The sequence below is a fragment of the Cladophialophora yegresii genome, assembly GCF_000585515.1.
Source record: "Cladophialophora yegresii CBS 114405 chromosome Unknown aczIN-supercont1.1, whole genome shotgun sequence".
NCBI classification, from domain to species: Eukaryota; Fungi; Ascomycota; class Eurotiomycetes; order Chaetothyriales; family Herpotrichiellaceae; genus Cladophialophora; species Cladophialophora yegresii.
This window is the reverse complement of record NW_006913045.1, coordinates 21,816-48,228: the sequence shown is the minus strand read 5'-3', so window position 1 is coordinate 48,228 and position 26,413 is coordinate 21,816. Positions and strand designations below refer to the sequence as shown.

The following is a 26,413-nucleotide window of genomic DNA, read 5'->3' as shown; positions in this document are numbered from 1 at the left end:
AAGCATCACTTCGTTCTCTTGCCTTCACCTTCGAAGCTCATTACCAATCTCTAGGTTCTCCATTCTCCGACGCTGATAAACAATGCGCACCTTCTCGGACATACAGTAAAGGAAACCTGATTCTTCTAACACCGCGTCGGCTAAGGGGATCTAGGCGGCGCTGGGCCTCGCTCTTCAGTACCTCGATCGGAGTTGACTTACGACAAGCCCTGAGAAGCGGTGAAGGCTTTGATCCTTGCGAGGATGGGCTGCGATCGGTTTGCTGGAAGGTGTGTTGCTGAGCCAGGCTCTCAAAAGTGCTGACTCTCCAGCTCAACCACCTCAGGCATTCCTTCTTTACGGGCCTCTCAGCCAAGGCTCATGGCCCAAGAAACTTGCAGAATCTCGATCCGCCTATGTTTCTCTACGAGATCACTTTCTTCGCTATATAGAACATCCGAACGACCTCCATTCCTCTGGTGACCCGTTGGCGGACGATGATGAAAACGTATGTGGTTACGTTTCCCAGCATCGTTTGCCATGTCCTGACCTCTGACAAAAGTGAAGTCTCCATGGTCAACCCTACGGCAGGACGAGATGAGCAGAGAAGAAATATTCAAAGATGTCACACGATGCATGCAGGATAACTTCTTCTTTCGCGAGCCTGCGACGCAGAAGAAACTGCTGGACATACTCTTCATCTACGCCAAACTCAATCCCGACATAGGGTATCGACAGGGAATGCACGAACTGCTGGCGCCTATCCTTTGGGTTGTCCACCAAGACGCTGTGGACTTGATAGGAGTCCCGGCCGTGGACAAGAAGGCAGAAGGCACTGATTTCATGATCGAGGTGCTGAACGAGAGGTTTGTCGAGCATGACGCTTTCAACCTCTTCTGCGCGGTGATGCAGACGGCGAAGGCTTTCTACGAATTGGGGGAAAACCGAGATTCCTCACCTATTGTTGCAAGAAGCATGCGAATCCATGATGAGATCCTTACCGCGGTTGATCCAGAGCTAGCTGTCCACTTGACCGTTGTGGGCATTCTCCCCCAGATTTATTCCATGTGAGTTAATCTCAATCACGAGGTCCTAGGGACTACTCCTGACAGATTGCAGTCGCTGGATTCGATTACTTTTTGGACGGGAGTTTGAATTCAAGGACGTGCTAAAGGTCTGGGATGTCCTGTTTGCAGAGCACTTGCGCTCCGATATCGTGGACTTCACTTGCGTGGCAATGCTCCTTAGAAATCGCTGGACGTTGATCGAAGCAGATTACACATCCGGCATCACCGCACTGACTCATTACAGCCTTCCCGATCCCTCGGAGGATCCACGATCGCTTGTACGGGATGCAGTTTTCCTCGACAGAAACCGAGATAGCGAGGCCGGCGCACTCCTGATCCATCGATATTCTGGCAGACGGCCAAAGAGGACTGAGACTCTACCAAGTCGGGGTGCATCCACCACAAGAGCAGCAAAGACTTCCCAGCACAGACCGTCCCTCAGCGCCTCACCAGGCAGGTTTTCATCGCAACAAAGACAGCTGGAAGGTCTATTCCGGGAGGTCACTGGCAATCTGCAGAAGCGCACTGAAGGCTGGGACGTGTCAAAAGCTGTCCGGAGTGCGGTGGGCGAGGTTCGACGTAATGTGAACAATTATCAGTCGGCACACTCAAGGCAACCTAGCAGCGATGGTCCTAAGCTGGTCGTGCCAGAGCGGAAAAGATTAGAGCAGAAGCCACAGGAGGAGGCGACGCGAGATTTGCAACACAAGTTTCAAAGGCTTCAAGAGCGCAACACCGTATTGGCGAAGATGCTAGATGATGCTTTGCAGTCTCTCAGGGAAATCAAGCTGGCGAATCCGGCGGCTGCAGGCGATGCTGAAGACAACCTGAACATTTGCCTTGCTAAGATCCAATTTGTTTCCGTGTATTTATCCGATCCAGATATCCCGATCCCGGACGAGGAGACAGCCCAAGCTCCAAAGCCACCAAGGGATAACCTCGACTCATTTGAGAAGCAATCAGCAGCTCCCGCCCAGACTGAACCAGGTACCAAGCACGAGAAGCACCCCGAACCGGGTATTCAAACTCAAGGGCCTGAACAGCGAGGCAGAGAGACGCACGTGTCGCCGCAGCGGCCGTCGTTGATGGAATCATCATTCTCCTTCATGCTCGGAGAGAACCGGCATCGTTCGAGCTTCGTCAGTTCTGTGGCAGACTTGCCAGAAGATAGCAGGGAAAGTGAGTCAAGAAGCAGACCCAAAAAGAAGGCGGCTGAAATCACGCCTCATGCAGAGCGCAAACATTCGGATAGCGAGAAGGAGGGCTTTAGCTTGAATAAGATTCAAGGTTAACAAGGCTTAAAGAACGAGGCCTGATCCACGATGGTCGATTCTGCTGTGTAACTTGAGCGAGTCCTTTGCAAGCCGGTAATCTCGAACCAACTCTAGGCAGGGTTGCATATTATCCATAGCGGCCAGGAACGTGTATGGCGGTATATCCCTTCCATCAATTATCTTGGACTCTTTCCAACATAAGGCTGTTGCCAACCAATACACGCACCCATCGTCTTCAAGCAGCGTTACACACGACCTCGTACCTAGCTTTCACAAGGACACTCTTTACAGCGCCTTCATCCAATGGGTCATCAGTTGGAACCGCGGTCCTTGCCTCAGGCGAGTTTCTGTTCATCGATCATGAAAATAGGCTGTCTTGGAGCCGAAGTCTCTTGGCCCTCGAGCCATACCTAGTCATCGAACTGCAGATGACCCCTGGCGTGCCAAAAATGATCTTCATCAGATAGTGGACATTACCATCTGCCCCAATCGACCATGGCGGGCAATTCTCGTCTCGGGTATGGTAGGTCAGGCGCTGTGTGGGCAGAATTGTGAGAGTTCAAAAGTCGATCTCGCTAGACAAGTCGTGATGTATCCGGTGTTGCAGCCCATTCGTACGAGCACCACCTCTGCTGAGATCTGAACAAGGGTGGACCCCAGGCGGATCTTCTAGATCTTTGCGCCTAAAGTAGTTTGGTGGTAGGGCATACTGCGCCTGGCCGCCCAATGTCGCAAGCCTAACAGGCACATGCAACCGCAGACCTAGGCCAATCGCCACGGGCTGCTTCACACAAACAGCCCACTCACAGGCAATCATAGCTTAGACACAACTCACTTCGTGTCCACGTTCCAACGACCTCTCCCGCTCCGCCGCTGCTTGGATGATTGCCGATGACTGACTGATCGACAATTCTTGCTTCCTCCCTGGGATAACCAACCTCACCTGTGACGGCCGAACATTCTCTGCACGTTGCTGCTGTCCCTTCCCTCCGGATTTTGTTGCCCTACCAAACGCTTCAACCCACATCGACGTTCTGGAACCATTTGCTGAGAATACTTCAGCTGTTCTTCGAGTCCACCTTCGTCTTTGTCAGATTTTATATGATCTAAAGCGAACGATGTGTTTCTTGTGCCTGGGCTCGTGACAGTGGCATTGTAGCGGCCGGACGGGCGGCACTACGAAAGATATTGAGCGAGCTGGAGTCCAGCATGACTCGCAATGGACTACAGATTCATGGTAGGTTACTGAATCCGCAGGAATGCGGCGATGAGGACCTTTTACTCTTGGATTACGATAAGGTGGAATACGCACTGACCTGTGGTTGTGCAGGAGATATCACCCCTCCTCTCTCACCTCTTCTCACCGTACCCTCACCAAGCATGTCCGGAGACCAGACTATACGAATACCCAAGAACAAGAGCACTGGAAATCTGGCTCAACCTTCCAGGCACGAGGGGTCGCCGCTATCTCAAAGAACAAGGTTCTCCTTCGACGCCGGGACGGCCCAAGAGATGAGCAATCTGAAAAGGTGGGTTTGACACATGCTTCTGTGCGTCTGGATTTGACACGGCTATAGGGCTGCTCGCCTCGACCATGATGGACTGGGAAGATCCGGCCTTCGAAGGATTAGGCGGCAAGGACCTCCTTTGCGGACGCCTACACTGATCTTGGAAGGCGGGGAATTCGTTGCCCCTTCACTCTATCATTCAAAGACCATGCCAATATCTGGCTCGTCCAGCAGGTCTGTCTCCACTGGTGGTTACTTGATTAGTGGCCCTTCCTCTCCCGCCATTGAGGACCTGCACCGCTTTCCGTCAGAGTCTCTCCACTCGTTCTCGTTTGCCAAACAGTCAGAACAAATACTGCACGTCCGGCAAAACATACTTCAAAAATCCATCGACTTTGTGCGGGGCCGGTCTTCATGGGCTGCCAATCCAGCGTTGGTCGATGCACAGGCACGAGTGAGTGGCGATCCAGAGCTGCAGGGCATGATGGACTTGCTGAAAAAAGCCAACATTATTCCAATCGACACGAGCGTTGCTGGATATAGGACGGTCGGGACAGGACCACTTACAGGACCTGCTCACGTGGATGGACGCAATGTCTTCGAGAAGAGCTTCAGCGTGGAGTTGGACAACGCGACCGCACAGCTGCGAAGTTTCACTGGCTACGAAAGTGAGCAAAGGCGGAAATATTCCCTGGAAGACGACGAAGAGATTGCCAGGGAAGCAGACCTCGAGATGCGAATACCGCCCACCAGGTCAGAGTCCATCGATGCGCAGGAACAGGCACAGCGCCACGTTGCACCCCGAGCAGGACTCAAAAGGACCTACACCGATGTACATTCTGCATCCCTGCAGCAGAAGTTGATCGAAGCCCTCGCCCAGCCATATTCCGCTGATGATCCCCTTGTCGTGCCAGACGTTGTGCCTACATCTGTGGCCACCAAAGTTCCCATGACTCCTGTCACTGGCAACGCTTCAGTGGTGCATAGCCATAGCAGCAAATGGTCACCGACTCACCAGGCGGTCTTTCGTACTCAAGCTGATGCTCCTTGGACAATTCTGGCAGCCAATGATATTGCCTGCCTGATCTTCGGCGTTACGCGAGCTGAAGTGCGGTCCTTGAGCATTCTTGGTGTCATTCAAGAGGAACGAAGACAGTGGTTGGAAACGAGGCTGGCACGTCCCCAAGAAGACGTGGGAGAGCATCCTCGGCCACCATCCAAGAATGAAGTGAGAAGTCCTAGCCTGTCGTTGGTAGGCTCAAGAAGCGGTATTACAGCTCGGCTGCTTAGTAAAGCTCCCTCTAGAGCTAACAAACCTTCAGAAAGAGCAAAGACGGATGATGGCTCTGGTAGCCACTACAGTCCCAAGCCCAAGAATCATCCGTCAACGAAATCGAGGGGCGTCCTGCTTTGCGGAGACATCGTACCCATTCAAAGACGAGACGGCACCAGAGGTGCAGCCAGTTTCTGGGTCATGGAAAAGCGCGGCGGCTTGATCTGGGTTATCGAAGAGATTACCGAAGATGTCGCTTACCTCGATATTGACGACGGCGGTGAGGTCAAAAGTGCCCACGGTGGTATAGACGCCATCTGGGGTCGGTCTAACCTCGAGGGTTCATCCCTCAAATCCCTTCTTCCCAAGTTCCCCTTGGAGGCACTTGACTCGCATGACAAGCATTACATAGGTTACTTCGCGGCTGAGACAGCCGAACATGTCCACGTTCCGACCACGGTAGAAGTGTCGCCGACAGGCGACCAGATCCGTGTATCCAGTCTTCCTCACATCGCCGGCGTCATGGTGTTGGATCCACAGTCCCTCAAAGTCACAAGCTCCAACAGCATATTCTCAGCCGCGCTTTTCGGATATCAAAAGCTGGAAGGCTTGCCCATTGCGAACCTGATACCCAGCTTTGAGGATGTTTTGACCATTTTGCGAGACGACGATAACGTTGATCTTGTCGACGGAATTGTCGTCCCCGAGCATAGCTTCCGCAGGGCTCGCACCATCTTGTCGCTTCGAGAGGGCAAGGAGAATCCCGCTCACATATTTTTGCGGCCGTGCGGTGTTCCAGCCAAACACAGGGACGGATCCGACATTATGGTCGACATTCAGATGAGGGTTATTCGCAGTGAGACTGTCTTCCCTGTGTCAGACGAGGCCATCATTGAGGAGAGGGATGAATCTCAAGCAGGGTCAAACCTTGCGGTCGCCGAGCTCGTATACGCGCTCTGGATCATATACTCGCGCAACATCCATGGTGCCGGGCTGGGTTCAATCGAGGGCGAGCACGCCCATGATCGCCCAATGTCGCCCCCATCTCAACCAGAGCCGCCGCCGTCCCTTCCTTCACCACCGCCCTTACCCTCAGACCAGCCTGCAAATGGCTCGCAACTGTCACTTCCAGCAGAACAATCGGATGATGCGTTGGACTCCGTCATCATGGATGAGCCCCTTGAGCACCCTCCTCCGCATCTGACATACATACCTCACAAGAAGAAGACAATCGAAGATTTCACGGTTTTGGAGGAGATGGGCTCTGGAGCCTACGGTCAGGTCAAGCTTGTTAGGTACAAGAAGGGTCATTCCAGGAAGATGGTGTTGAAGTATGTCACCAAGAAACGCATCCTCGTGGATACCTGGACGAGAGACCGGAAGCTGGGAACGGTACCGTTGGAGATTCACGTCCTCGATTTTCTTCGCCGGGATGGTCTTCGACATCCGAACATCGTCGAGATGATCGACTTCTTCGAGGACGACGTCAACTATTACATCGAAATGCTGCCTCACGGCATTCCTGGCATGGACTTGTTTGATTATATTGAGCTTCGAACTAACATGACCGAGGCTGAAAGTCGAAACATCTTCCGCCAGGTAGTTGACGCCATTCACCATCTCCACACCAAGGCTTTTGTGGTGCATCGAGATATCAAAGACGAGAACGTCGTTTTGGATGGAGAGGGAAGAATCAAATTGATCGATTTCGGAAGCGCGGCGTACATCAAGAATGGACCTTTCGATGTGTTTGTGGGAACCATAGGTAAGTGGGAAGGTCTTCCGTGCCGTGATACTCTCTCTGACTTGAACAGACTATGCTGCGCCAGAAGTTCTCCAAGGCAGACCATATGGCGGGAAGGAACAAGACGTATGGGCCTTGGGCATCCTATTATACACAATCGCGTACAAGGAAAATCCCTTCTACAATTTAGGTATAGAGCCCAGTGCTGCATACAGCGGCTTGCATCAGGCTAACCGTTCCAGATGAAATTCTCGACCATCCATTACGGGTTCCGTTCCTGCCCTTCTCGGAGGAGTGCCTAGAACTTATTCGCAAGATGCTAGACCGAGACCTGCACACGCGCTATACCATCGAAGAGGTGGTAGACGATCCCTGGCTCCAAGACGACGATGGTGATTGAGCTGCTAACACTATTTTTGGTTTGTGGATTTTTGAGATGTGCTTTACGAAGTATGGAGCTGAACGGATGATTGCAACGGCCATTAGCTTTACGATACATTGCTATTTCACAAAAGCGGATAAGGTGGCTGACCAGATTTCATTATAACGGTAGATGTGCAATATTGGGTGTGTTAGCGGATTGCCAGAGATGCATCCTCAACATATGATGGGCACGAAACGGGTTCCAGAGCAGGGAAGCATCAGTTGCGCGTGCAAACGTTGCAGCCGAATCAATGCCAGGGTGTTCGAAGCGACGTTGCAGGAGGAGCGCTGACACCGCGTTGGATAGAGGGTGGATGATGTGCCTCACATCCCACATAGAGGTAGGTTTCTGCACACCCGAGGTTGTGAAAGGGGACTTTTTACGAAGGTCGATTCCGCACTTCAGGTACGGGAGGATGGGACCAGCCACGGAACGGCGTCCCTCCGCAAAGGTATGAGAGACGCAGCAACAACAACCCCACCAAGCTGGGGAAGGGCCTGTGAAGTGCACTAGCGGCTGTGCCCCATGTACCTCGTTTTCTCGACCAAGGCTAGAACATCATGTTCTAAGTAGCCGCTCCATCTTGAGGTGCTCGCCCGACGAAGACTCTGATGTCTCGGTCAAGACAAACAAGGTCTGTAGCTGGAGATCAAACAATGTTATGTCCCAGGCCAGCCAGATGGCTTGTCCTTCGCCTTTGCACATCGATTCAGCCGGCTAGTACAGTGCTGAAGTGAAGGCAGTGTCTTTTGAGGCTGGAGGCCCAGGATGCAACTCGCATTCTGGCTGAGCCTCGGTCCCTCGCTTACTGTCAAGCCGTCTGGGATTTCTCCCGGCCAGGGGGTCGCCAAGGTCATGTTTTCAGTGTCCAGCCATTCTCTGTTCTACCCAGGTATGTTCGGCTTTACTCCGAGCCAAGAAATTACCTTGGTGGGTTCCCGAGGCTAGAGCATGCCGTTGAAAGCAAGATTCACGCTCCCTCGGGACACAAGTGTTGCAATAAGAGGTCGACCAGCTGGATGCGGAAAAGCAGCCCGGATTTACAGATCTTTACCCCTGGTACTCGTCCCTGGCAAAACCTCTTGTGAGACGCAGAGAACAACAGGTGCATTATTGGACAGGCTCATCCCGCAGTGGCTGATGGACAAGAAATCGTCCAGCTCAGGAAACGCTTGCCCCTGCATTGCGGTGCAGCACGGCTGCATTTCCCGTAGCCGGATCCGGTCCCGTATGCTCGACGTGGCGACTTCGCACGGAGTATACGATGCCATGCTGCCGCTCGGCCAAAGCTGGTTGGAAACTCGCAGATACCCCGAAGCATTAGAGCCTGGACCCTGCTCTCGCCAGGGGTGAAGCTCGCTGCATGTCTCCCACTAGAGGCGGGTTATGGGCATGACACCCGAGCCCAAGTCGAGTTCCACCGAACCTGGAGCCATACTGTGTACGGTATGCCAGTAGAAAGCCAGAGCCGGGTCCCGGTGGCCACGAGGCGAGCAGTGCAGGCCATGAGTTTGGCTGTTCTTCGGTTAGGTGTTAGTGGGTGGGATCCGCGGTCTCGTTTCTAGCTCCTGGGCATGGGTGCAGCCTACCACAGCTATCCCACTTTACGGGTAAGTCACCAGAAGATCTGGGTGGGGAGCAGAAACCCGGCAGGTATCGAAGTACACAGTAGCACCTTTACACAGTACTAAATCAAGCGCTGAAAGCGGGCTTCGCGGGCGTAGTCCGCCGAGGTATGGCTGCATTTTAGAGTAGGCCTTTCGATGATAGGGCCCCCTGGATGGCAGATGAGCAAGACGAGGAACGGTCCCAAAGCACGCGATGGCACCTCGGCGATTGGGAAAAAGCATGGTAAATCGAGACAGACACGCCTCGAGGCAATGCCTGAGATCCTTTCCGTTCATCGTTTTGCCGGTTACTCTCAGCCAGCCGGGTGGAGCTGAGCTTGCCTGGCTTGCCATACCGCATATGATTCTTTATCTCGGCCTGTGTCCCGCCCTTCATTTCCTTTCTGGAGGACAGTCAGACGGACAGGTGCATGAGATCTGATGAGGCCATACCCCGATGACCACGTTCAGAGAAGAAACAGCAGAACAAAGGACTTTTGCGAGGGCACGGGACTGGGTAACTCAGTACTCCGTACGAGGTGTACCATGCCAGTAGTGGGCTATGGTTGGAAGTGGGCGCGCCTCGACGCCACTGTCACTAGCGCCCGGCGTTGGCTATCGATACGCCGATAAGCCAGTGCGAAGTTACCCCTCCAGCCCCGCCTTGCCGTTCTTATCGGAGGTCCCGTCTCTCCAGCTTTAGCCGTTTGCTCCCCTGTGAAGGCTCTCGAAGAGATGCCGTTACTGTACACAGTAACCACCACGCAGTGAGCGGTTGATCCATGCCATCTTGGTCGTTTGATGGCTGGCTCCGCCACATCTTCGGCGGACTTGAATGACACCCACTTCGCTACCACTAAGAGGTCGCGGTATCCATAACGGCCATCAGCTGCCTGTCTGCGTCCATCTCTAGCCTTCCCTGCGCGTCCGCCCAAGCTTGGCCATCCTGATTTGATTGACTGTGTGTTGCCATGCTCCCGGCCTCATCTTGCCGGCGTTCTCTTACCACCCATGTCGTCTGACCATATTGTCGTCGGTTCGTCTGGCGACTGACTCTCCAGTTTATACCTCCACGTTGTGTCTTTATTCTCTATTCGATGCCCGGGATATTCTTGACAAACCCACCTCGACAAGAACCACTCTCTCGCTGAGGGGAGCGAGGGGACCACTCTACCCTCGCTTGGCCTACTCAATCCGTTTGACACGCGCAACAAGCATCTGACTCTGATCGTGCACGTTTGCGTCGTCTACTTCTGAGTGTCCGGGTCCAAGGTCCAATTGACTTACATCATGGAACAAGCAGTTCCGCCAAATATGGCGAGCACCAACTCCTTTGCAGCTCCCCAACCTTCCTCTCGCCCTGTAACTCCCGCAAGCCCTATGATGGAGGCTCAGACACCGTTCGATCCTCCGGCGAAGCTGAAAGGCCGTCACAGATTACTCCAAGGTCTGCAGCGCATGTCCTCCTCTCCGTCGCTCGCGAAGTTAGGGAGGACCCGCTCGAGCGACAAAGTCTATCAATCCAAGCAGAAGGCCTCCATTTCCTGTGTTTCGCTCAATTCACCTCCGTCGACGTATTCTCTATCACCTCTCAATTCATATGCTCTTTCCAATGGCTTCTCTACGGCACCGACCACGCCCGGTTCGCCTGGCAGCCAGCAGTCCTACTTTGAAACCAATGCCAGATTCCGACCTTTGGGTCCAAACGAAATAACCTCCGTTTCCGTACCCATCGACGTCCGAACGTCGAAACCGCTTTCCACTCCTCTCCCCGAAATTTCCGAGAAGCCATTTCCCCGCCGGCCGAACTTCAATTTCTGGCAAGACATGCCGCACGAGCTGAGGATATACATTCTGAGCTTCCTCTCCCCGAAAGACGTCATTCGAGCCTCCTCCGTGTCGAAGGAATTCCATGACATGTGCTTCGATGGACAATTGTGGACGAGTTTGGACTGCCAGACATACTACCAGCAAATCACCTCGGACGCTCTGATAAAGATCATGCTGAAGGCCGGAGCATTCGTCAAGAACCTCAACTTGAGAGGATGCGTGCAGCTGCGGGATCAGTGGCTCAGTCTGGGAACGAGAATGACCAACCAAGAGTGCAGGAATCTGGAGCACTTCAGCATTGAAGGCTGCAAGATCGAACGGTCGTCCATTCACTTCTTCTTGCTTCGCAATCCAAGACTGCTGCATATCAACATGCCCAGTATGCAGAACATCAACAATGCGACTATGAAGATCATCGCCTGCCATTGTCCGCAACTCGAGCTGCTGAACATCGATTGGTGCTCCCAGATCGATTCCAAAGGGCTCAGGAAGGTCGTCCAGTCGTGTCCGAATCTGACCGACCTGCGTGCCAGCGAGGTTCGAGGCGTGGATGATAATGATTTCATGCTTGAGCTGTTCCAGCGGAATACTCTGGAGCGTTTAGTCCTCCAAAACTGCGATAGCCTGACCGACGAAGCGCTGGAGATCATGATTCACGGTATTGACCCCGAACGAGATGTCCTGACAGACCGACCTCTTGTGCCTCCACGACGGCTACGGCATTTGGATATTTCAAGATGCCGAAGCTTGACCGATCGAGGGGTGAAAGCACTTGCCTACAACGTGCCATATTTGGAAGGCTTCCGGACGTGTCAAAACACGGCTTTGACCGACGATGCGCTGGAAGATCTCCTGCAGTCAGTGAACCGCCTAACGCACCTCGAGGTGGAAGAGGTTGAGCAACTGACAAACGCGACTCTGATCAACCTATCGAAATCCAAAGCAGCAAAAACACTCGAACACCTGAGCATTTCTTACTGTGAGCAGGTTGGGGACATCGGAGTGTTGCCTCTTCTCAAAGCGTGCACTGAGCTCAAGTCCTTGTGCCTAGACAATACGAGAATCTCGGATCTGGTGCTTATGGAGGCTTCTGAACAAGTCCGGAAACGCGGGAATACGACAAAAAGGTCGCAACGACCTAAGAAGGGCTTAGAACTGGTTGCCTTTGATTGTGCTAACGTCACCTGGGCTGGTGTAAGGGAGATTTTGCAGGGCAATGGCCGTGTCATGCAAGGTCGGAAGAAATCCGTTGTCCAGACATACGGCGTCGAGGACGAGTACGGCGAGACGAAAGAACTCCGCAAAGTTGTTGAAATCCAGACTCTGCTGTATCCCACGGAGATCATCCACCTCAAGGCCTTCTATGGCTGGCAGCAAACCGTCGAGGAGCACTATAAGCGATGTGTCACTGGTCGCTGGGGCGCAGCTGCCCGGCTTGAACAGAAATGGGCCGAGTGGATGGTGGCCAGCGAAGAGGTCGGTGTGGTTGGCCACGGGTGGAGTTCGCGGCGGAGGCGCAGGCGAGCTCGTGAAGCCGAATACCGTGTCCGAGACGACGAAGATGGTGCGGCTCAGGAGGCAGCCACTGGAGATGAAGGCATCAGCGAAGGAGAGTTCGTGGCCGGACGTATACCGAGAGGAGGACGAAGACGAGCGCGAAGTGGTGGCTGCGTGGTCATGTGAATACCGCCGGTCCGAATCACTGATGTCTCTTGTTGGGTTGTTTTCCTGCATAGTGGCCGGGTTGGATGGAGCTTGCGGCACTTGTCATGGCGAATTTTGGCTTTCAAGCAAAATTCTGGAGTTTCGAGGCTGGTGGTAACGAGTCAAGGACCGGGCCTGTCACACTCACATCTTGAACATATGGGACTGGATTTAGCGGTTGTCATGAGCACGGCGGGAAGGTCGCAAGCCTCCATTGTCCAAGAGCTTGCTGGATCGTCTTTTGCAAGAGCTGGGAATATCTTGCTATGTCGGACGTCAGCTCATCTACCATCGTTTTGTAGCTTGTCCATAGTCGGCCAATAGATGTCTCATCTACGTCAATAATGACAGTCTCCTCTTCACGCAAATTCTATTGCTGGGGAATTATGACAAGCAGATAAGCTGGCGACAACTGCGAGGGAACAGAGCGGAAGAACGTCAGTCTTAGTCAGGTGTATGATTAAACCAACCTAGACTGATGGTCCTCACCACCCCCCATCTCACCCGCGAGGATGAAGATGGCGAGGGTGTCCCCTCAGAGGGCCGGTGAAAACCGCGCCTACGATACTCTCGGGGGATAAAAGGACGTTCCTCCACTGCATTACAACCATGCACAAAGCCCACCCAGCCCAGCTCAACCGAGCACAAACCACATCCAACGGCATTCCTGCCACAGTGAAAACGGAGCGAGTCGAAAGGGGAAGACAGAGGGGAAGAAGAGGCAGGGAGGGGAAGGGGCGTTCAGTGTTGCTGTTGATGTTACTGCTGCTGTTGCTGTTGCTGCTGTTGCTGGAGGGCGCGCTGCTGTTCCCAGTACTCGGCCCGACAGCTCCCCAGCGTCTGAGGCCCAAAGACACCAGCACGAACCCACGAGAAACGATCCCAACTGCCAATGCCCCGCTTGAGGGAGCTGTCTGGACCGGTGACGTCCCAGCCGCCAAAAGCCCGCACGAAGAAGTCGAAGATCTTGTCCTCGAGCTCCTTGGAACCCGAGGCGAACCCGAGCTCCAACTACTCCTCCTGGTCTGGGTCCCACCACTCCCAGAGGAAATGCTCGTTCCTGCCCCGGATAGGGTGGGCGGCCGCGTCGCGCTTGACACGCAGGCGGTCAACAACAAGGGGCGCCCTGTTGTTGACCAGAATTGGCTTCTGGTCGCCGTCGGTGATGACGTCCGAGTCGTAGAACAGCTCGTCGCCCGGCGCGACAAAGAAGCCCCACGTTGCCATGTGGGAGAACTTCCAGGTGCTGGCGCTGTCAGGACTGGCAATGACAATCGCGTTAGCAACAATGCTCTGCGGTAATAACACGGAAGTGAGTAAGGAAAGAAGAGAGCGGAAATGGCGTCAGCAACATCGACAAGATTCTTCTTATCCACAGCGTCCACGTCGTGTCCTTGATACTGACAGCAATCTATGCGATGGCAGTGGACGGCGTCAGGATTATGTCACATCGTCCTCTTGCAGGTACCCTTCTTGTCATCATCTTGTCTCTGGCATGCGTGTAGGAGCTCATTTTGCAGAATGAGCCAATGTGTTGTAGGAAGCATCGTCGCTCCTCATGAGACGTCATCCACAAAGAAGGGACATGGGTGCCTGAGGCCTTCTGCCGCCTCAAAACCGTAGCCGAGGGGTTGAGCATGGCTGGATGAGGACAGTCATGGACAGAATGAAAGTTGTTGTCGGTTGCCTCTGTGACAGGAAGGTGTCGTGGAAGACAGGGCAAGTGGTGCGGACGAATTAGAGAGGAGACTTACACAGAAGGTGCATCCATGTTGACAGGCCAGAGAGATTAAAGCGGCGTGTGTTTCTGAAAGTCGCTGTCGTGGACACAAGCGGGTATCTCGGCTGGAAGCGGCGCAGGGAGGGAGAGACTCTTTAAAGCGGCGTGGGAGACAGATATACCTGTGTGCTGCGCCAAGACACGAAAAAACAGCCAATCACAGCCATCGGCACGCCTAGCTACAGTGTACAATTCTTTATGCATTATGCACTATTCACACAAACCCAAGTTGTCCTAAGCTAAACGAGAACGTACAAGCTGCACATCATGCTCAGTCCCAAGATCATGCTGCTCCAGAACGCTGCATTGTTGAGCACCCATCGACCCCGAACCAGCTTGCTCCGCTGCAACGCCACTATCGGCAGCTGTAGCATCATTGCGAAGAAGCCGTACCCACGCAGTTTCTTCGTGATACAGCCCATAATAAGCTCATGACCCAGCGAACTCACCAGAAAGGTGATTGTCATAGCAACTGGTGTTGAAAAGTATGTCTTGGAGGAGAAGAACACGTGTCGTCGAAGGAAGTGGTACACAGGCATGTTCCATTCCCGGCTGAACTCGAGCCAGTCACTTGAATTCCACCAATCGGAGTAGAAGTGTCGGTCGGCGAAGCAGGTGATCTCTGCGAAAGCACCCAGGATATACTCCCAGATGACCAAGAAGACCAGCAAGAAGGTGATCATGAACGGGAACAGCATCATGCTGGTGGTCTCGGCCAGTATCAGCGCTTTGTCCGGGATTGTCTGCACAAGCTTCAGGCGAGCTGCTGATTCGGCCAGAACAGGCGTGATGAACTCTTCACTGATTGTGATCATCAGAAAGATACAACCAAAGACGGCAAGGGTCTTGTAAAAGAGCTCGTCCCATCTGATCTTCTCAGTCCTGGGGTACTCGAGTTCGTAGCAAAGCGTCGGACATAGAACGTAGTCGGCGTAGTTGTACCAGGTGAGGTTCTGCGGATATGTGACTGAGCCAAGGGGAGACGTGAGCTCTTTGGCCAGGTCTTGCCGAAGCTGAGACAACTCTTCCTCGGCCTCCTTCTCCTCTGGCGAGCTGTCCGGATCCAATTGCCGCAAACGTGACGGAGAGCCTGGGTATTTCACAGCTTTGCCACGGTCCGCAGTATCGGGCCTGTCGAGATCTTGCAGCCGTCTCTCAGTCTCGGCCAGATGACCGTTGTAGAATGCATACGAGTGCATCTTCATGAGGAAGGTCAGGGTGTGGAGAGCAAAGAAGACCTGCGCCGTCCACGTCCAATCCAGCAAGAACGGCCAGCTCACCCACAGCGTCAGCCACAACGCTTGATATATGCTCTGGATCCAGATTCCAGCTCTTCGCCATCGCAATATGCCGTTCGTCCCCCGAGCCAGCTTTTGGAGTGGTAGGCTCAAAGCAGAGCTGCACACCATTGCGGCATCGCTCAACCCTAAAGAGATGACATTTCTGGATAACAGCTCATAGACCTCAATCCTCAGTGGATGGCCTGTCTCTTTCAGATTGCGCAACCCCGTGGTGATGACCATAATAGTCAAGCTGATCCAGAACAGCACGAAGAATCCTCGGAAGTCACGGTACTCGCTCTGAGGATCGAAGTGAGAGACGCGCGGAACGTAGTTGATGGTGTGGAACAGCCTGTGCTTTGCTTGCGCTCGCGCGGCCTTTCGTGCCGTGGAAAGAGATTGCACCGAAGGCGGCGCATCGTGAGGAACCGGCGTCGAGCGACCACTGCGAGTGATTGTCAGGAAGGCCCAAGTTCGCAAAATGACAAAAACGTACCTCGATATGCCTGACGGGACATCAACGTATCCGTTCGCAGTCAACCCATTGCCCGAAGCTCGTAAGGCCTCTGGCAACGGTTTCCTCGGTCGAGGGCGTAAGATATTTCGTTCTTCACTACTAGAGCGGGCCATCGTGCGAAGTGGTAGATGGAGATGTATGTTACAGAAGAGTGCAGCTACGAAGCCGGGCGACACAAAAGGCTGCCATGATTCCGCAGAACCAAGAAATCCAGGAGACCCGATAGCCTGGCTACTAGAGGAATGATTTTCGGACTCGCTGAACCCGAATGCGCGTGTCTACCGAAAATGGGAGTAATCAGCACGACTCATCCCAGCAATGTCGACATCAGCCTCGGCGTCCGATACGACCTCGCCGCCGATTGGATCAGAAAAGCGCAAGCATCTGTTCTTGCAACTGGTCTGGATTTGCCCTCATGACTATCAATCGTGGCCTCAGGACTCTACAGGCGTACGAGTCTATGGCAACTACAGTAGAGACTCTCGGATCTGGCGAAAGCGGTTGATCTGATCTGATGCTTGAAGTGCGCCCTCTCGGTTCGGAGCACCATCACCACTGGGGGACCGCTTTCGGACCACTGTTTCCATCACATGCAAGTCGACAAAAGGCCTCTTCTTCCGCTATCTCGTCACTCTTGCCATCGGTCCTTCGAGCAGGGAAGATCTTCCGCCCAGCCTTCTGCTCCTCCGCCATGTGTTTATACAGCACATCCTTGAGAAGGTTTTTGAAGTAGATGACTCCCTTTTCGTTGTGCGGATGGAGTGGCCCCTTGATGTAGGTGTCCATGTTGAGGTTCTGCTGCACCGCATTGCAGAGACCCACGTCTTCAGTTTCGACCTGCTTGAAGAAGGGATTCATGGTGTCGAAGTCTTCCTGAGTGCAGTCCTTGTGCCGATAGACCTCGTACTCGAGCTTCAGGGATGTGGCTGACTTGGGCGCAAAACGTGTAAGATAGGTTATCCCGTCACTGGAGAGGGTTAGCAGAGCCTCGCAAATGATATGATTTCTCAGACATACGATATCAAAATCGCCGCGCTGGGGAAGAAATATGTCGGCTGCACCCCGTACTTGTGTTCAACGCTGTCGAGGGGCTCGGAATAATGTTCAATGAACCCCTTGATACCCTTGACGTCGTAGGTATCCAGTTTGGTCGTTGCCAGAATGCCAGGATGCGCCGTCGTGCAATGATAACACTGAGAATGTCAGTCGCGACAATTATCGTCAGAAGGAGACTCCCACACCTCATTGTAGTTGTCCACCATGGCTTTCCAGTTGTACTCGCCTTGTAGCTCCCATGCGTGGTCAAACTCAAAGTCATCCATGCTGAAATCTTTCTGCCGTGGCTGCATATCAACGCCATCGAAATGGTCTTCCCAGGGGATAGTCGGTGAATTGGCCGAGTCGAGGTTGACCCAGACGAACCCGAGTCTGTCTAGACGTAAGTGCACAGGATATAGAGAATACATGGTTTTATCAAAGTTGTCCACTGTCTCAAAGCGAGGTGCTTTCGCGAGGTTCCCAGACAATCCATAAGACCAGCCTAATGATCAACTTCAGTCAAGGACCTGTCTCCGTGCAGCGTCGGGTCTTACCGTGATACTTGCAAGCCAAGATGCTGACTTTTCCCCCTTCTCCGCTCTCTTTCTCGATGATGGGATACGCTCTGTGCCGACAAACATTCAAAAATGCCTTGAGTTCCTTTTGCCGGTCGCGAATGACGAAAAACTTGAAACCGGCAATCTCGAAATTGACGAACTCTCCAACCTCTTTGAATCGCAACGCATGAGAGACGCACAGCCAGCGTTTCGAGAAGATCGCTCGCTTCTCAAGTTCGTACAAACCCTCCTCTCGATACCACGAGGCAGGAAGGGTGTTCACGGTCGGGCCATGACCACCTCCACTTGCACAGTTCGCGTCGATGCTGCCCATATTGGGGTGATCTCAGTGTTGAAGCAGTGTGGGATCCGTCAGGGCAGCTGCGAGTTTGGAAGCGCTTGCGAAAGGCTTTTGATGAAGTGATACGAAACTCACATCCCGCATACCCCACAACACATGGAGTTGCAAACGCCAGAAGACGGGTTGATGGAGTTCTGAAGCTTTGTCGAACAACGCTGGCTCTCTTACCTACTTCAGTCACGAAATCGCTATCAGTCCCGTTGATAGGCGGATATGTCCATTAGGACTTCTCGATTCGAGCCACGTTCGAGGTCGCAGTCTTGGAGCAGCTGCGCAGACAAGGATGTTCGCAATTTTCGGTCGAATCTGGAAAGGTGCCGAGCTCGTAGCCAATGAACAATAACGTGATTATCCCGACACGGCGGAGTTTCATTTCTTTCAGCCGCCAATCTGGAACGGCGTTATCCGGACGCCAGATGGAGTGCTGAGTATACCTTGCCTTTGTACCCGACTATGGACGGTGCGGCGTGGAGGATGTCGGAAACAAGAAACAGTCTCCAGATTGAGAGCTTCCCAGATGACACACAGCCTATTCAAGCAATGCAGTTCGCAGACGCCGATGCTCATTCTTCGACATGCCTTTCGCCTTTGATGTTGAGGCCTTTGTCTAGAAACGGCTTGATACCCGGCAGGGCTTCAGGATCACGGCCGATTTTCTGTCCCGCTTCATACGCTGTCCGCAAGTGTCCGGCGTGCTTCCCAAACTCAGCGTAGGAACAATCATCCAGAATTGAGATTCTGAGAGGCTCGAACCCACAATAGCCGAAAACGCCGTATCGCCAAAGATGAAGCATGTGATTGTCGTAACCCCATCGGTGTAACTGATTCGAACTTGCTCCTGCCAAGGCGAAGACCGTGCATGGCCGGTGAGGTAGTAGAGTGCCCTCAGGGTTTCGTTCGGATTTGTAGCACCATCCAGCCGACCAGACCCTGTCGAGCCAGCCCTTGAGCATGGCTGGCATCCCGTACCACCAAATCGGAAACACGATAAAGATAGCATCCGACTCTTCCACGAAACGTTGTTGCTCGAGTACATCCTCCGTCATCGGAACGCCATCAAACTGCTCCCAGTCCCGAGGTGTGAAGACCGGCTGGAAGCCATCTTTGTATAGGTCAACGACTTTCGTAGAATGGCCCTCGCTCTGCACTCCCTTAACGACCTCCTCGGCGACGGCGTGCGTGAAGGAGCCTTGGTTTAGGTGACAGATGACCACCAGAACGTGCATAGTGAAAAGCTGAACGGCGTAGACCCGGCAGGCGTGCAAGCGTGGCTGAAGGAACGAAGGCAAGTCAGACTGGGGGTAGATATGTATCGTATAGATCAATCGCCCAAGAGATTTTTTCCTGCACGGTCGATATGTTCGATCGCGCTCTAACCGGAGTTATCCGCCATCTTGGTGCTCCGTCTAATTCTCGTCTTCAGATCATTAAAAATTCCCACTTGTTCTTGATCATTAAATCGACCCAGGAAACATTGAAGCCACTGTCCATCAACTGCCATGTCTCAAATACAAGAGACATCATGCGGCGAATAGTGTTGAAGGGCAACATCGCCTGTATTCTTTCGAATCGAGCGATGACAAGGGCCCTCGCTTGCAGTACAGCTCGCCGTATACCTGCTTCCGATATATCGCCGGATTTTGCACTTGACTGCCCATGCGAGATCACATTAATGGTCGCGAGGTCTGTCGGCAGTAGAGCACCGTCCTTTTTGAGAGAGAGCTCCCCAGACACTATTACCAGCAGTATAGCTTCGATAGTCCGAGTGCCAGAGGTTGGAGAGATCTGTTGCAGCAACTGCAAAACGTCAAACGCGAGAGACCTGAGGCACCTTCTCTGCTCAAGACCGCTGAGAGCGGGCTTAACAGCGTGCAATGAAGCATCGCGGTATGACCTGTCGGTGAGAAGGTCCGGATGAGCATGGTAAAGAAGTAACAGGCCGCTTACCCTGTATGCCCGAGCGATGTTCAGCAAATCCTGCACAGAGGTATGAGGATCTCCCGGGTCAAGGATCAGGTCAGCTGATGGAAACTGCAGAGAAACAAGTTCATGTTCCAGATGCCTGGCCATCTTAACGTTCGCCAATGATCTTACAGCTGCCTCCGCGGAGGTCGTATCCTGCTCTAAGACCATCCGGCGGTGGCTAAAAACCAGCCGGGCGACCATTCCGAGCAAGAGTTGAGACTCGGGCGAAACACCTGTCAATGGATGTGGCATTCGCGGTTCAGTAGAGCTTCTGGGGCTTAGGGTCGGCGGCTCCGGGGTGCGGTGCGAGCCTGAACCGCAGGCAAATGACAGCATCATCCACCAGTAGACCAGAAACTCTTTGAAGAATCTGCAATGTCTAGGCGTGATACCATGGCCCACTCGCACAATTGTGGCAGCAACGGTGTAGTGCTCTAAACCAAGATCACTCAAGTCATACCAGCTGCTACTGAGGCCAAACGAATTGATGACTAGGAGGACATCGAGGTTTTGTGCGGTGAGGTGGCTGGTGACTGATGAAAGGTTAGCAGAGAGCTGATTGAGGGTTTCGAGACGCGCTTCGTCCATGGCGAGACGGAGTCGCGAATTTGAACCGCAGCCTACGCGATATATCCCGACGAAGAATTTGAAGGCGGAGAAGAGGAGGGACGACCGCCTCCAGGTGGACAGTGCTGCCGCGCGAAAGGGGCTGGATAGGCCATCGTAAATCGACAATACCCTAGCAAGAACGCCAGAATAGCACTGGACAAAATGAACAGATTCTGCAAAGGCTAACGGCGACGGGGGCAGAGCGGCTGCTATCTGGAGGTTCATGGACGGCGACGCCCATGGCACACTTTCCGCTGCTTGTTCAGCCGCAGCGCCAGAGGGCTGCGCAAATTCCTTTGACGTCTCGAATCCGCTGCCATCGAGGAATGCAGGACCAGTTCTCGGAGATGCTAGCCTCCCCGAACACTCAGACAACGATAGGTATAGTGAGGTAGGCGTGGACGTGTCCAGAGTCGCCGAGATGCAAGGCGATGAAGTCACTTGTGCCGGTTTCTCGTATTTCTGTGACCAGCGGAGTGGGCGTTGGTAGCCGGGGCATAGCATTCCTCGATTCATGCCTGACCAGATCAGCCAGGGTCTGCATGTTCTTGGATCCAGGAGCATACATCTTGAGCACGCAGGTCGCTTCTCGTCACATTTCACGTGGGACTTCCTGCAGGTGACACACCCTCTATGGGAGTACTTTGACATATCCAGACATGGCAATAGGACGATCGGCGTAGATCACATTTCGGGCGAAGCGATAGTGGGAAGAAGAAGAACATGTGAGTCGAGGATGAGGCGTCGATGGCCTGGACAAGACTAGTTCCCTTGACATGTTCTCCCCCCGATTGGCTGACGTCGGAGGCCACTTCTGCGCCGAACGTGAAATGTTCCTGAATCAACAATTGACACTGGCTTTCGGATCACCAATAACCAGAAATACCACAACTTGTATCTGCTCGCGATCAAGGGTTTGCGAGATCTCCATTCTTCATAGTCACGCCGACACCGGACCTGACGACCTCATATCGATGAACGAGTGATCGGAGAGCGAACGACCCCTCCTCGGGTCAGCGTGCGCAGCCATGACATCTCGTATGCCTTCCCCTTACGCCTGGTCTGCGTCGCCTGACCTACTGACATACTGCCAGTAAAGCAGTTTATCCGTAATGTGCGAGCCTCCAAGACAATCGCCGACGAGCGGGCCGTGGTCCAGAAAGAAAGTGCGGCGATTCGGGCCAGCTTTCGGGAAGAGAGCGGAGACTCCAACATCAGGTCAATCGTCACAAATGGTTCCAGAGGAGCAAGCGTCTGACTGTCAGTAGGAGGAACAATGTTGCGAAGCTCCTATACCTCTTTACCCTCGGCGAACGGACGCACTTCGGCCAGATAGAATGCCTCAAACTGCTGGCTTCTCCTCGGTTTGCGGACAAGCGACTGGGCTACCTGGGTACTATGCTCTTGCTGGACGAGAATCAGGAAGTCCTCACGCTGGTCACGAACTCCTTGAAGAAGTGGGTGACATATCGGCCCATTCAAGGGAAAGTACTAATTCTCGCATAGCGATCTCAACCACTCAAATCAATATGTGGTCGGCCTCGCACTCTGCACGCTGGGCAACATTGCCTCTATCGAAATGTCAAGAGATCTTTTCCCCGAAGTCGAATCCCTCATATCTACCGCCAACCCTTACATCCGTCGGAAAGCCGCTCTATGTGCCATGCGAATATGCCGGAAAGTCCCCGATCTGCAGGAACATTTCTTTGAGAAGGCCAAAGCCCTGCTCCAGGACAGGAATCACGGAGTTCTGTTGTGTGGCTTGACCTTGATCACTAGTATGTGCGAGGCCGACGAGGCAGAAGGCGGCGAAGAAGGAGTCGTGGACATGTTCCGGCCAGTCGTCCCGCATCTGGTACGGACGTTGAAGAGCCTGACAAGCTCTGGTTATACACCAGAGCACGATGTCTCGGGCATCACAGACCCTTTCCTGCAAGTCAAGATTCTGCGGCTATTCCGAGTGCTTGGGCGAGGAGACACGGGTATCAGCGAACAAATCAACGACATCCTTGCACAAGTTGCTACCAACACCGAATCTACGAAGAATGTCGGGAATGCTATCTTGTATGAAGCAGTCCTTACCATCCTCGACATCGAGGCCGACTCCGGTCTGCGCGTACTGGGCGTAAACATCCTGGGAAAATTCTTGGCCAACAAAGACAACAACATCCGATACGTTGCGCTCAACACATTGATCAAGGTAGTGGCCATCGAGCCGAACGCAGTACAAAGGCACCGAAACACCATCCTTGAATGTTTGCGAGACCCTGACATCTCGATTCGTCGGCGAGCACTCGATCTCAGCTTTACCTTGATCCGCGAAGACAACGTGCGGGTGTTGATAAGAGAGCTGCTGGCGTTCTTGGAGGTTGCAGACACCGAGTTTAAGCCCATCATGACGACGCAGATCGGAATTGCGGCCGATCGCCACGCTCCTAACAAGCGCTGGCACATTGACACTCTACTGAGGGTTGTCAAGCTAGCTGGGAACCACGTCAAGGAACAAATTCTATCATCGTTCATTCGGCTTATCGCCACTTCGCCGGACCAGCAAACCTATGCGGTTCAAAAGCTATATGCCGCCTTGAAAGCTGATATCACACAGGAGGCACTGACTTTGGCCGCTGTGTGGGTTATTGGTGAGTATGGTGATGCTCTGCTCCGTGGCGGAACTTACGAAGAGGAAGAGTTGGTGAAGGAAGTTAAGGAGAGCGATATTGTTGATTTATACACGACCATCCTGAACTCGACATACGCAAATCAGATCACCACCGAATTCATCATCACTTCAGCAATGAAGTTGACGACCAGAATGTCAGACCAGTCACAAGTCGAGCGAATACGGCGGCTGATGCAATCGCGGACGGCAGATCTAAGTGTCGAAATCCAACAGAGGGCGGTCGAGTATGGCAACATGTTCGGGTACGACTCTATCCGAAGAGGAGTTTTGGAGAAGATGCCACCGCCAGAAATTAAAGAAGAACAAAGAGTTCTCGGCCAGGCCGCGGTGCCGGCGAAGGACAAGCGGAAGTCGTTGAAAGCCAAGACCAACACCAAAGTCGCAAAGACAACAGAGTCTGATATGCTTCTCGATCTCATGGGTAGCTCCGATGTTCCTGCTGTAAATGCCAGCGCTACTTTGAATGGCAATCAACAGCAGACAGCGGATTTGCTTGCCGACATCCTCGGTGGAACTTCCGTCTCGAGTCCGCCGACGCAGGCGAAAAGCCCGCCGCCAGCATCCAATACTGACTCGATCATGGATCTGTTCGGGAACGGGACGCCGAAACCCGCAAGTCCTGCCCCAAGCGGACATGTGGCACACCCAGTTTACAATAAGAATGGCCTGTCGGTCGCGCTTCAGGTTTCCAGGACTGGAGCTGGCATTCAAGCCATGGCGAAATTCAAGAACACTTCGACTTTCGTGCGAATGACAGACGTAGGCCTGCAAGCGGCTGTGCCGAAGAGTCAGAAGTTGACGCTGCAGGCCATCAACAAGAGCACGCTGGACGGCGGCGATGAGGCTACCCAGGGCATGAGGATTGTGGCAGCTACCGGGGTAAGTCCATTCCACCTCTTGATCCTGTTCCCATTTCTAACCGGATTTCTAGTCTCTACCGCCAAAGCTTCGCCTTCGTCTTAAAATATCATACACCAAAGATGATGGTGGACCCGTCACAGAGCAGGTCGACTGGACCGAACCATGATGTCAATATGGTAGATGGACTATATGTGTTTGCTTCGTGGGGGTGCGGATCCTGGCAAGCAAGAGTCGTCAGCGACTCTTCCGTATTCGACCAGTCGATCTGACAGCTTCGACACCACTCTCTACGATCGAGATGGCGGCGGCACGCATTGTGTGGTTGTTACGGCATCTGTTCAGCTCGCAGAGTTTCATCTGGACAGTCACCTTCAATGCTGAAAGCATGCGGCTGTGACGGTAAAAGAGGACATTTGTTTCTCTTGTACAGGGCCCCGCGGCCAACCGAGACACACGGAAACTTTCCGCTGCCACAGCTTCCCGCACAAAGACTCTATCTAGTCCCTACTTCCACACAATCTTCTCCAAACTCATGTGCTATTTTCGTCAACTTGTATCGGTTCGACTCCGAGATAGATTTGCGCGGAAAATAACCGAGCATGTCGCCCCCTGGTAGAATCATTTCAACCGCCCTCAATTATGCTGGCACTTTGCGCGGCACCGTGGAATGTGACAGTGACCACCACCTCAACCATCCTCAATTCGCTTGTTCTTCAACCTATTTCATCGCTTTGCAACAATGCTGCTGCTTCTTTTGACATATGCCCTTCCAGCTGTCCTGTTCTTCTACCTCCTTAAGAATTATTTGGCACTCTCCTCAGTACCTGGCCCTTTCATCGCTCGCTTCACCAACATCTACCGTGCGCTCCTCGTATACAACGGGTCCGCCCACGAAGTCCATCTCAACCTGCACAAACAGTATGGAAACCTCGTGCGCCTTGGCCCGGAATGTGTCTCCGTCACCGGTTCGGCGGACTACGTGTCACAAATTTATGGCATCGGTAAAGGGTTGGTCAAGTCCGACTTTTACAGCTGTTTCCAGAACATCGTCAATGGCAGGAGAGCGGCAAGCCTCGTGGCCATGACGGACGAGACCCAACACGCGAAGTCGAAGCGGCTGATTGCGCATGCATATTCTTTGAGCACTCTGGTGGAGTACGAGGAACTAGTAGATCGGACAACGGATGTGTTTCTGAAGACGCTGGAGGAACGGTTTGCTACTGGCGTCAAGGAGTTGGATCTAGGCCGGTACCTGCAGTTCTTCGCCTTTGATATCATCGGCGAGCTTACCTTTAGCCGGCGGTTGGGATTCATTGAGCAGGGAATCGACATCAACAACATTATCGAAGCGATTGGAGCGAATTTCAATTACTTCAGTGTCCTCGGCCAGATACCGTGGCTGGATGAGGCATTTCTAGGCAAGAATCCACTCTACGTCAAGTACTTCCGCAAGAGTGTCAGCTCGCCGATCCTGCTATTTGCTCAACGCTTGTTGAAGGAGCGGTTGCGTGATCTGGACGAGGCTGGCGTGGACGAAAAACAGAACAAGCTGGACAGGCCCGATTTCTTGAGCCGGTTTCTGAAGATAAGGAAAGCCGAAGCCGGAGAAGAGACACTGACGGATGCACAGATTCTGTCTAATCTATTCGTGGGTTGCCAACTCGGCTACGTCCAGTACGAGAGACTGACTGTGAGTCCGCAGATGAACATTAATGCAGGAAGCGACACGATAGCCTCGACCCTGCGAGCAGTATTTTATCACCTTCTGAAGAATCCCGGGTCCCTCTCTCAGCTTCAGAACGAGCTCGACTCGGCTGTGGCAGAAGGCCGCATCTTCAGCCCGTCCCCGACCTGGAACGAGTCTCAACAGAATCTCCCTTATCTCTGTGCCGTCATCAAGGAAGGGTTGAGGATGAATCCAGCCCTGTCTCTGCCACTTGAACGCGTCGTCCCAAGGGAAGGTCTCAGTCTCCAACATGCCGACGGGACAAGGACGTTCCTTCCTCAGGGCACAATTGTGGGTATTAATCCGTGGGTCCTCCACCGCAGTGCTCACGTCTTTGGCCACGACGCGGAATCGTGGAATCCAACTCGCTGGCTGAGCGCGAAGGAAAAGGAGACCAAGCATATGGAGCACAGTATGCTCTCCTTCGGAGCAGGGAAAAGATCGTGCTTAGGAAAGAACATCGCCTTGTTGGAACTGCACAAGATAGTCCCCGCACTGCTCTTGAAGTTCCGGATTGAGCTCGCTGATCCGAGCAGGGAATGGAAGGTCAGTAATGCTTGGGTGCTAAATCAGACCGGCTTGAATGTGCGGCTGGCATTGCGGTGAAAGACTGACTACTACCCCGAACG

At 53.3% G+C, this 26,413-nt stretch overlaps 9 protein-coding genes across 9 annotated transcripts; 5 read left to right on the top strand and 4 right to left on the bottom strand.

The window, feature by feature from the left end:
• Positions 1-82: 82 nt before the first annotated feature.
• A1O7_00016 (uncharacterized protein) lies at positions 83-2,338 on the top strand (the record flags this gene model as incomplete). The annotated part of the gene is made up of 5 exons (XM_007754058.1): positions 83-105; positions 155-269; positions 326-487; positions 547-1,046; positions 1,099-2,338. The coding sequence occupies 5 exons, from the start codon at positions 83-85 to the stop codon at positions 2,336-2,338; spliced, it is 2,040 nt and encodes a 679-aa protein (XP_007752248.1).
• Positions 2,339-3,700: 1,362 nt separating this feature from the next.
• A1O7_00015 (CAMK/CAMKL/PASK protein kinase) lies at positions 3,701-7,245 on the top strand (the record flags this gene model as incomplete). Its single annotated transcript, XM_007754057.1, has 4 exons — positions 3,701-3,849; positions 3,898-6,866; positions 6,916-7,035; positions 7,088-7,245. The coding sequence occupies 4 exons, from the start codon at positions 3,701-3,703 to the stop codon at positions 7,243-7,245; spliced, it is 3,396 nt and encodes a 1,131-aa protein (XP_007752247.1).
• A 2,945-nt stretch (positions 7,246-10,190) lies between these two features.
• A1O7_00014 (uncharacterized protein) lies at positions 10,191-12,389 on the top strand (the record flags this gene model as incomplete). Its single annotated transcript, XM_007754056.1, has 1 exon — positions 10,191-12,389. The coding sequence occupies one exon, from the start codon at positions 10,191-10,193 to the stop codon at positions 12,387-12,389; it is 2,199 nt and encodes a 732-aa protein (XP_007752246.1).
• A 2,040-nt stretch (positions 12,390-14,429) lies between these two features.
• On the bottom strand, positions 14,430-16,100 carry A1O7_00013 (sterol O-acyltransferase; the record flags this gene model as incomplete). The annotated part of the gene is made up of 2 exons (XM_007754055.1): positions 14,430-15,915; positions 15,967-16,100. The coding sequence occupies 2 exons, from the start codon at positions 16,098-16,100 to the stop codon at positions 14,430-14,432; spliced, it is 1,620 nt and encodes a 539-aa protein (XP_007752245.1).
• Positions 16,101-16,536: 436 nt separating this feature from the next.
• Positions 16,537-17,916, bottom strand: A1O7_00012 (uncharacterized protein; the record flags this gene model as incomplete). Its single annotated transcript, XM_007754054.1, has 4 exons — positions 16,537-16,954; positions 17,005-17,180; positions 17,229-17,527; positions 17,580-17,916. 4 exons carry the CDS (start codon positions 17,914-17,916, stop codon positions 16,537-16,539), a joined length of 1,230 nt encoding a protein of 409 aa, XP_007752244.1.
• A 590-nt stretch (positions 17,917-18,506) lies between these two features.
• A1O7_00011 (uncharacterized protein) lies at positions 18,507-19,169 on the bottom strand (the record flags this gene model as incomplete). The annotated part of the gene is made up of 1 exon (XM_007754053.1): positions 18,507-19,169. One exon carries the CDS (start codon positions 19,167-19,169, stop codon positions 18,507-18,509), a length of 663 nt encoding a protein of 220 aa, XP_007752243.1.
• Positions 19,170-19,362: 193 nt separating this feature from the next.
• Positions 19,363-20,742, bottom strand: A1O7_00010 (uncharacterized protein; the record flags this gene model as incomplete). The annotated part of the gene is made up of 1 exon (XM_007754052.1): positions 19,363-20,742. One exon carries the CDS (start codon positions 20,740-20,742, stop codon positions 19,363-19,365), a length of 1,380 nt encoding a protein of 459 aa, XP_007752242.1.
• Positions 20,743-21,545: 803 nt separating this feature from the next.
• A1O7_00009 (uncharacterized protein) lies at positions 21,546-24,224 on the top strand (the record flags this gene model as incomplete). Its single annotated transcript, XM_007754051.1, has 5 exons — positions 21,546-21,555; positions 21,612-21,735; positions 21,783-21,974; positions 22,024-24,076; positions 24,129-24,224. 5 exons carry the CDS (start codon positions 21,546-21,548, stop codon positions 24,222-24,224), a joined length of 2,475 nt encoding a protein of 824 aa, XP_007752241.1.
• Positions 24,225-24,797: 573 nt separating this feature from the next.
• Positions 24,798-26,390, top strand: A1O7_00008 (uncharacterized protein; the record flags this gene model as incomplete). The annotated part of the gene is made up of 2 exons (XM_007754050.1): positions 24,798-25,706; positions 25,761-26,390. 2 exons carry the CDS (start codon positions 24,798-24,800, stop codon positions 26,388-26,390), a joined length of 1,539 nt encoding a protein of 512 aa, XP_007752240.1.
• Positions 26,391-26,413: the final 23 nt, after the last annotated feature.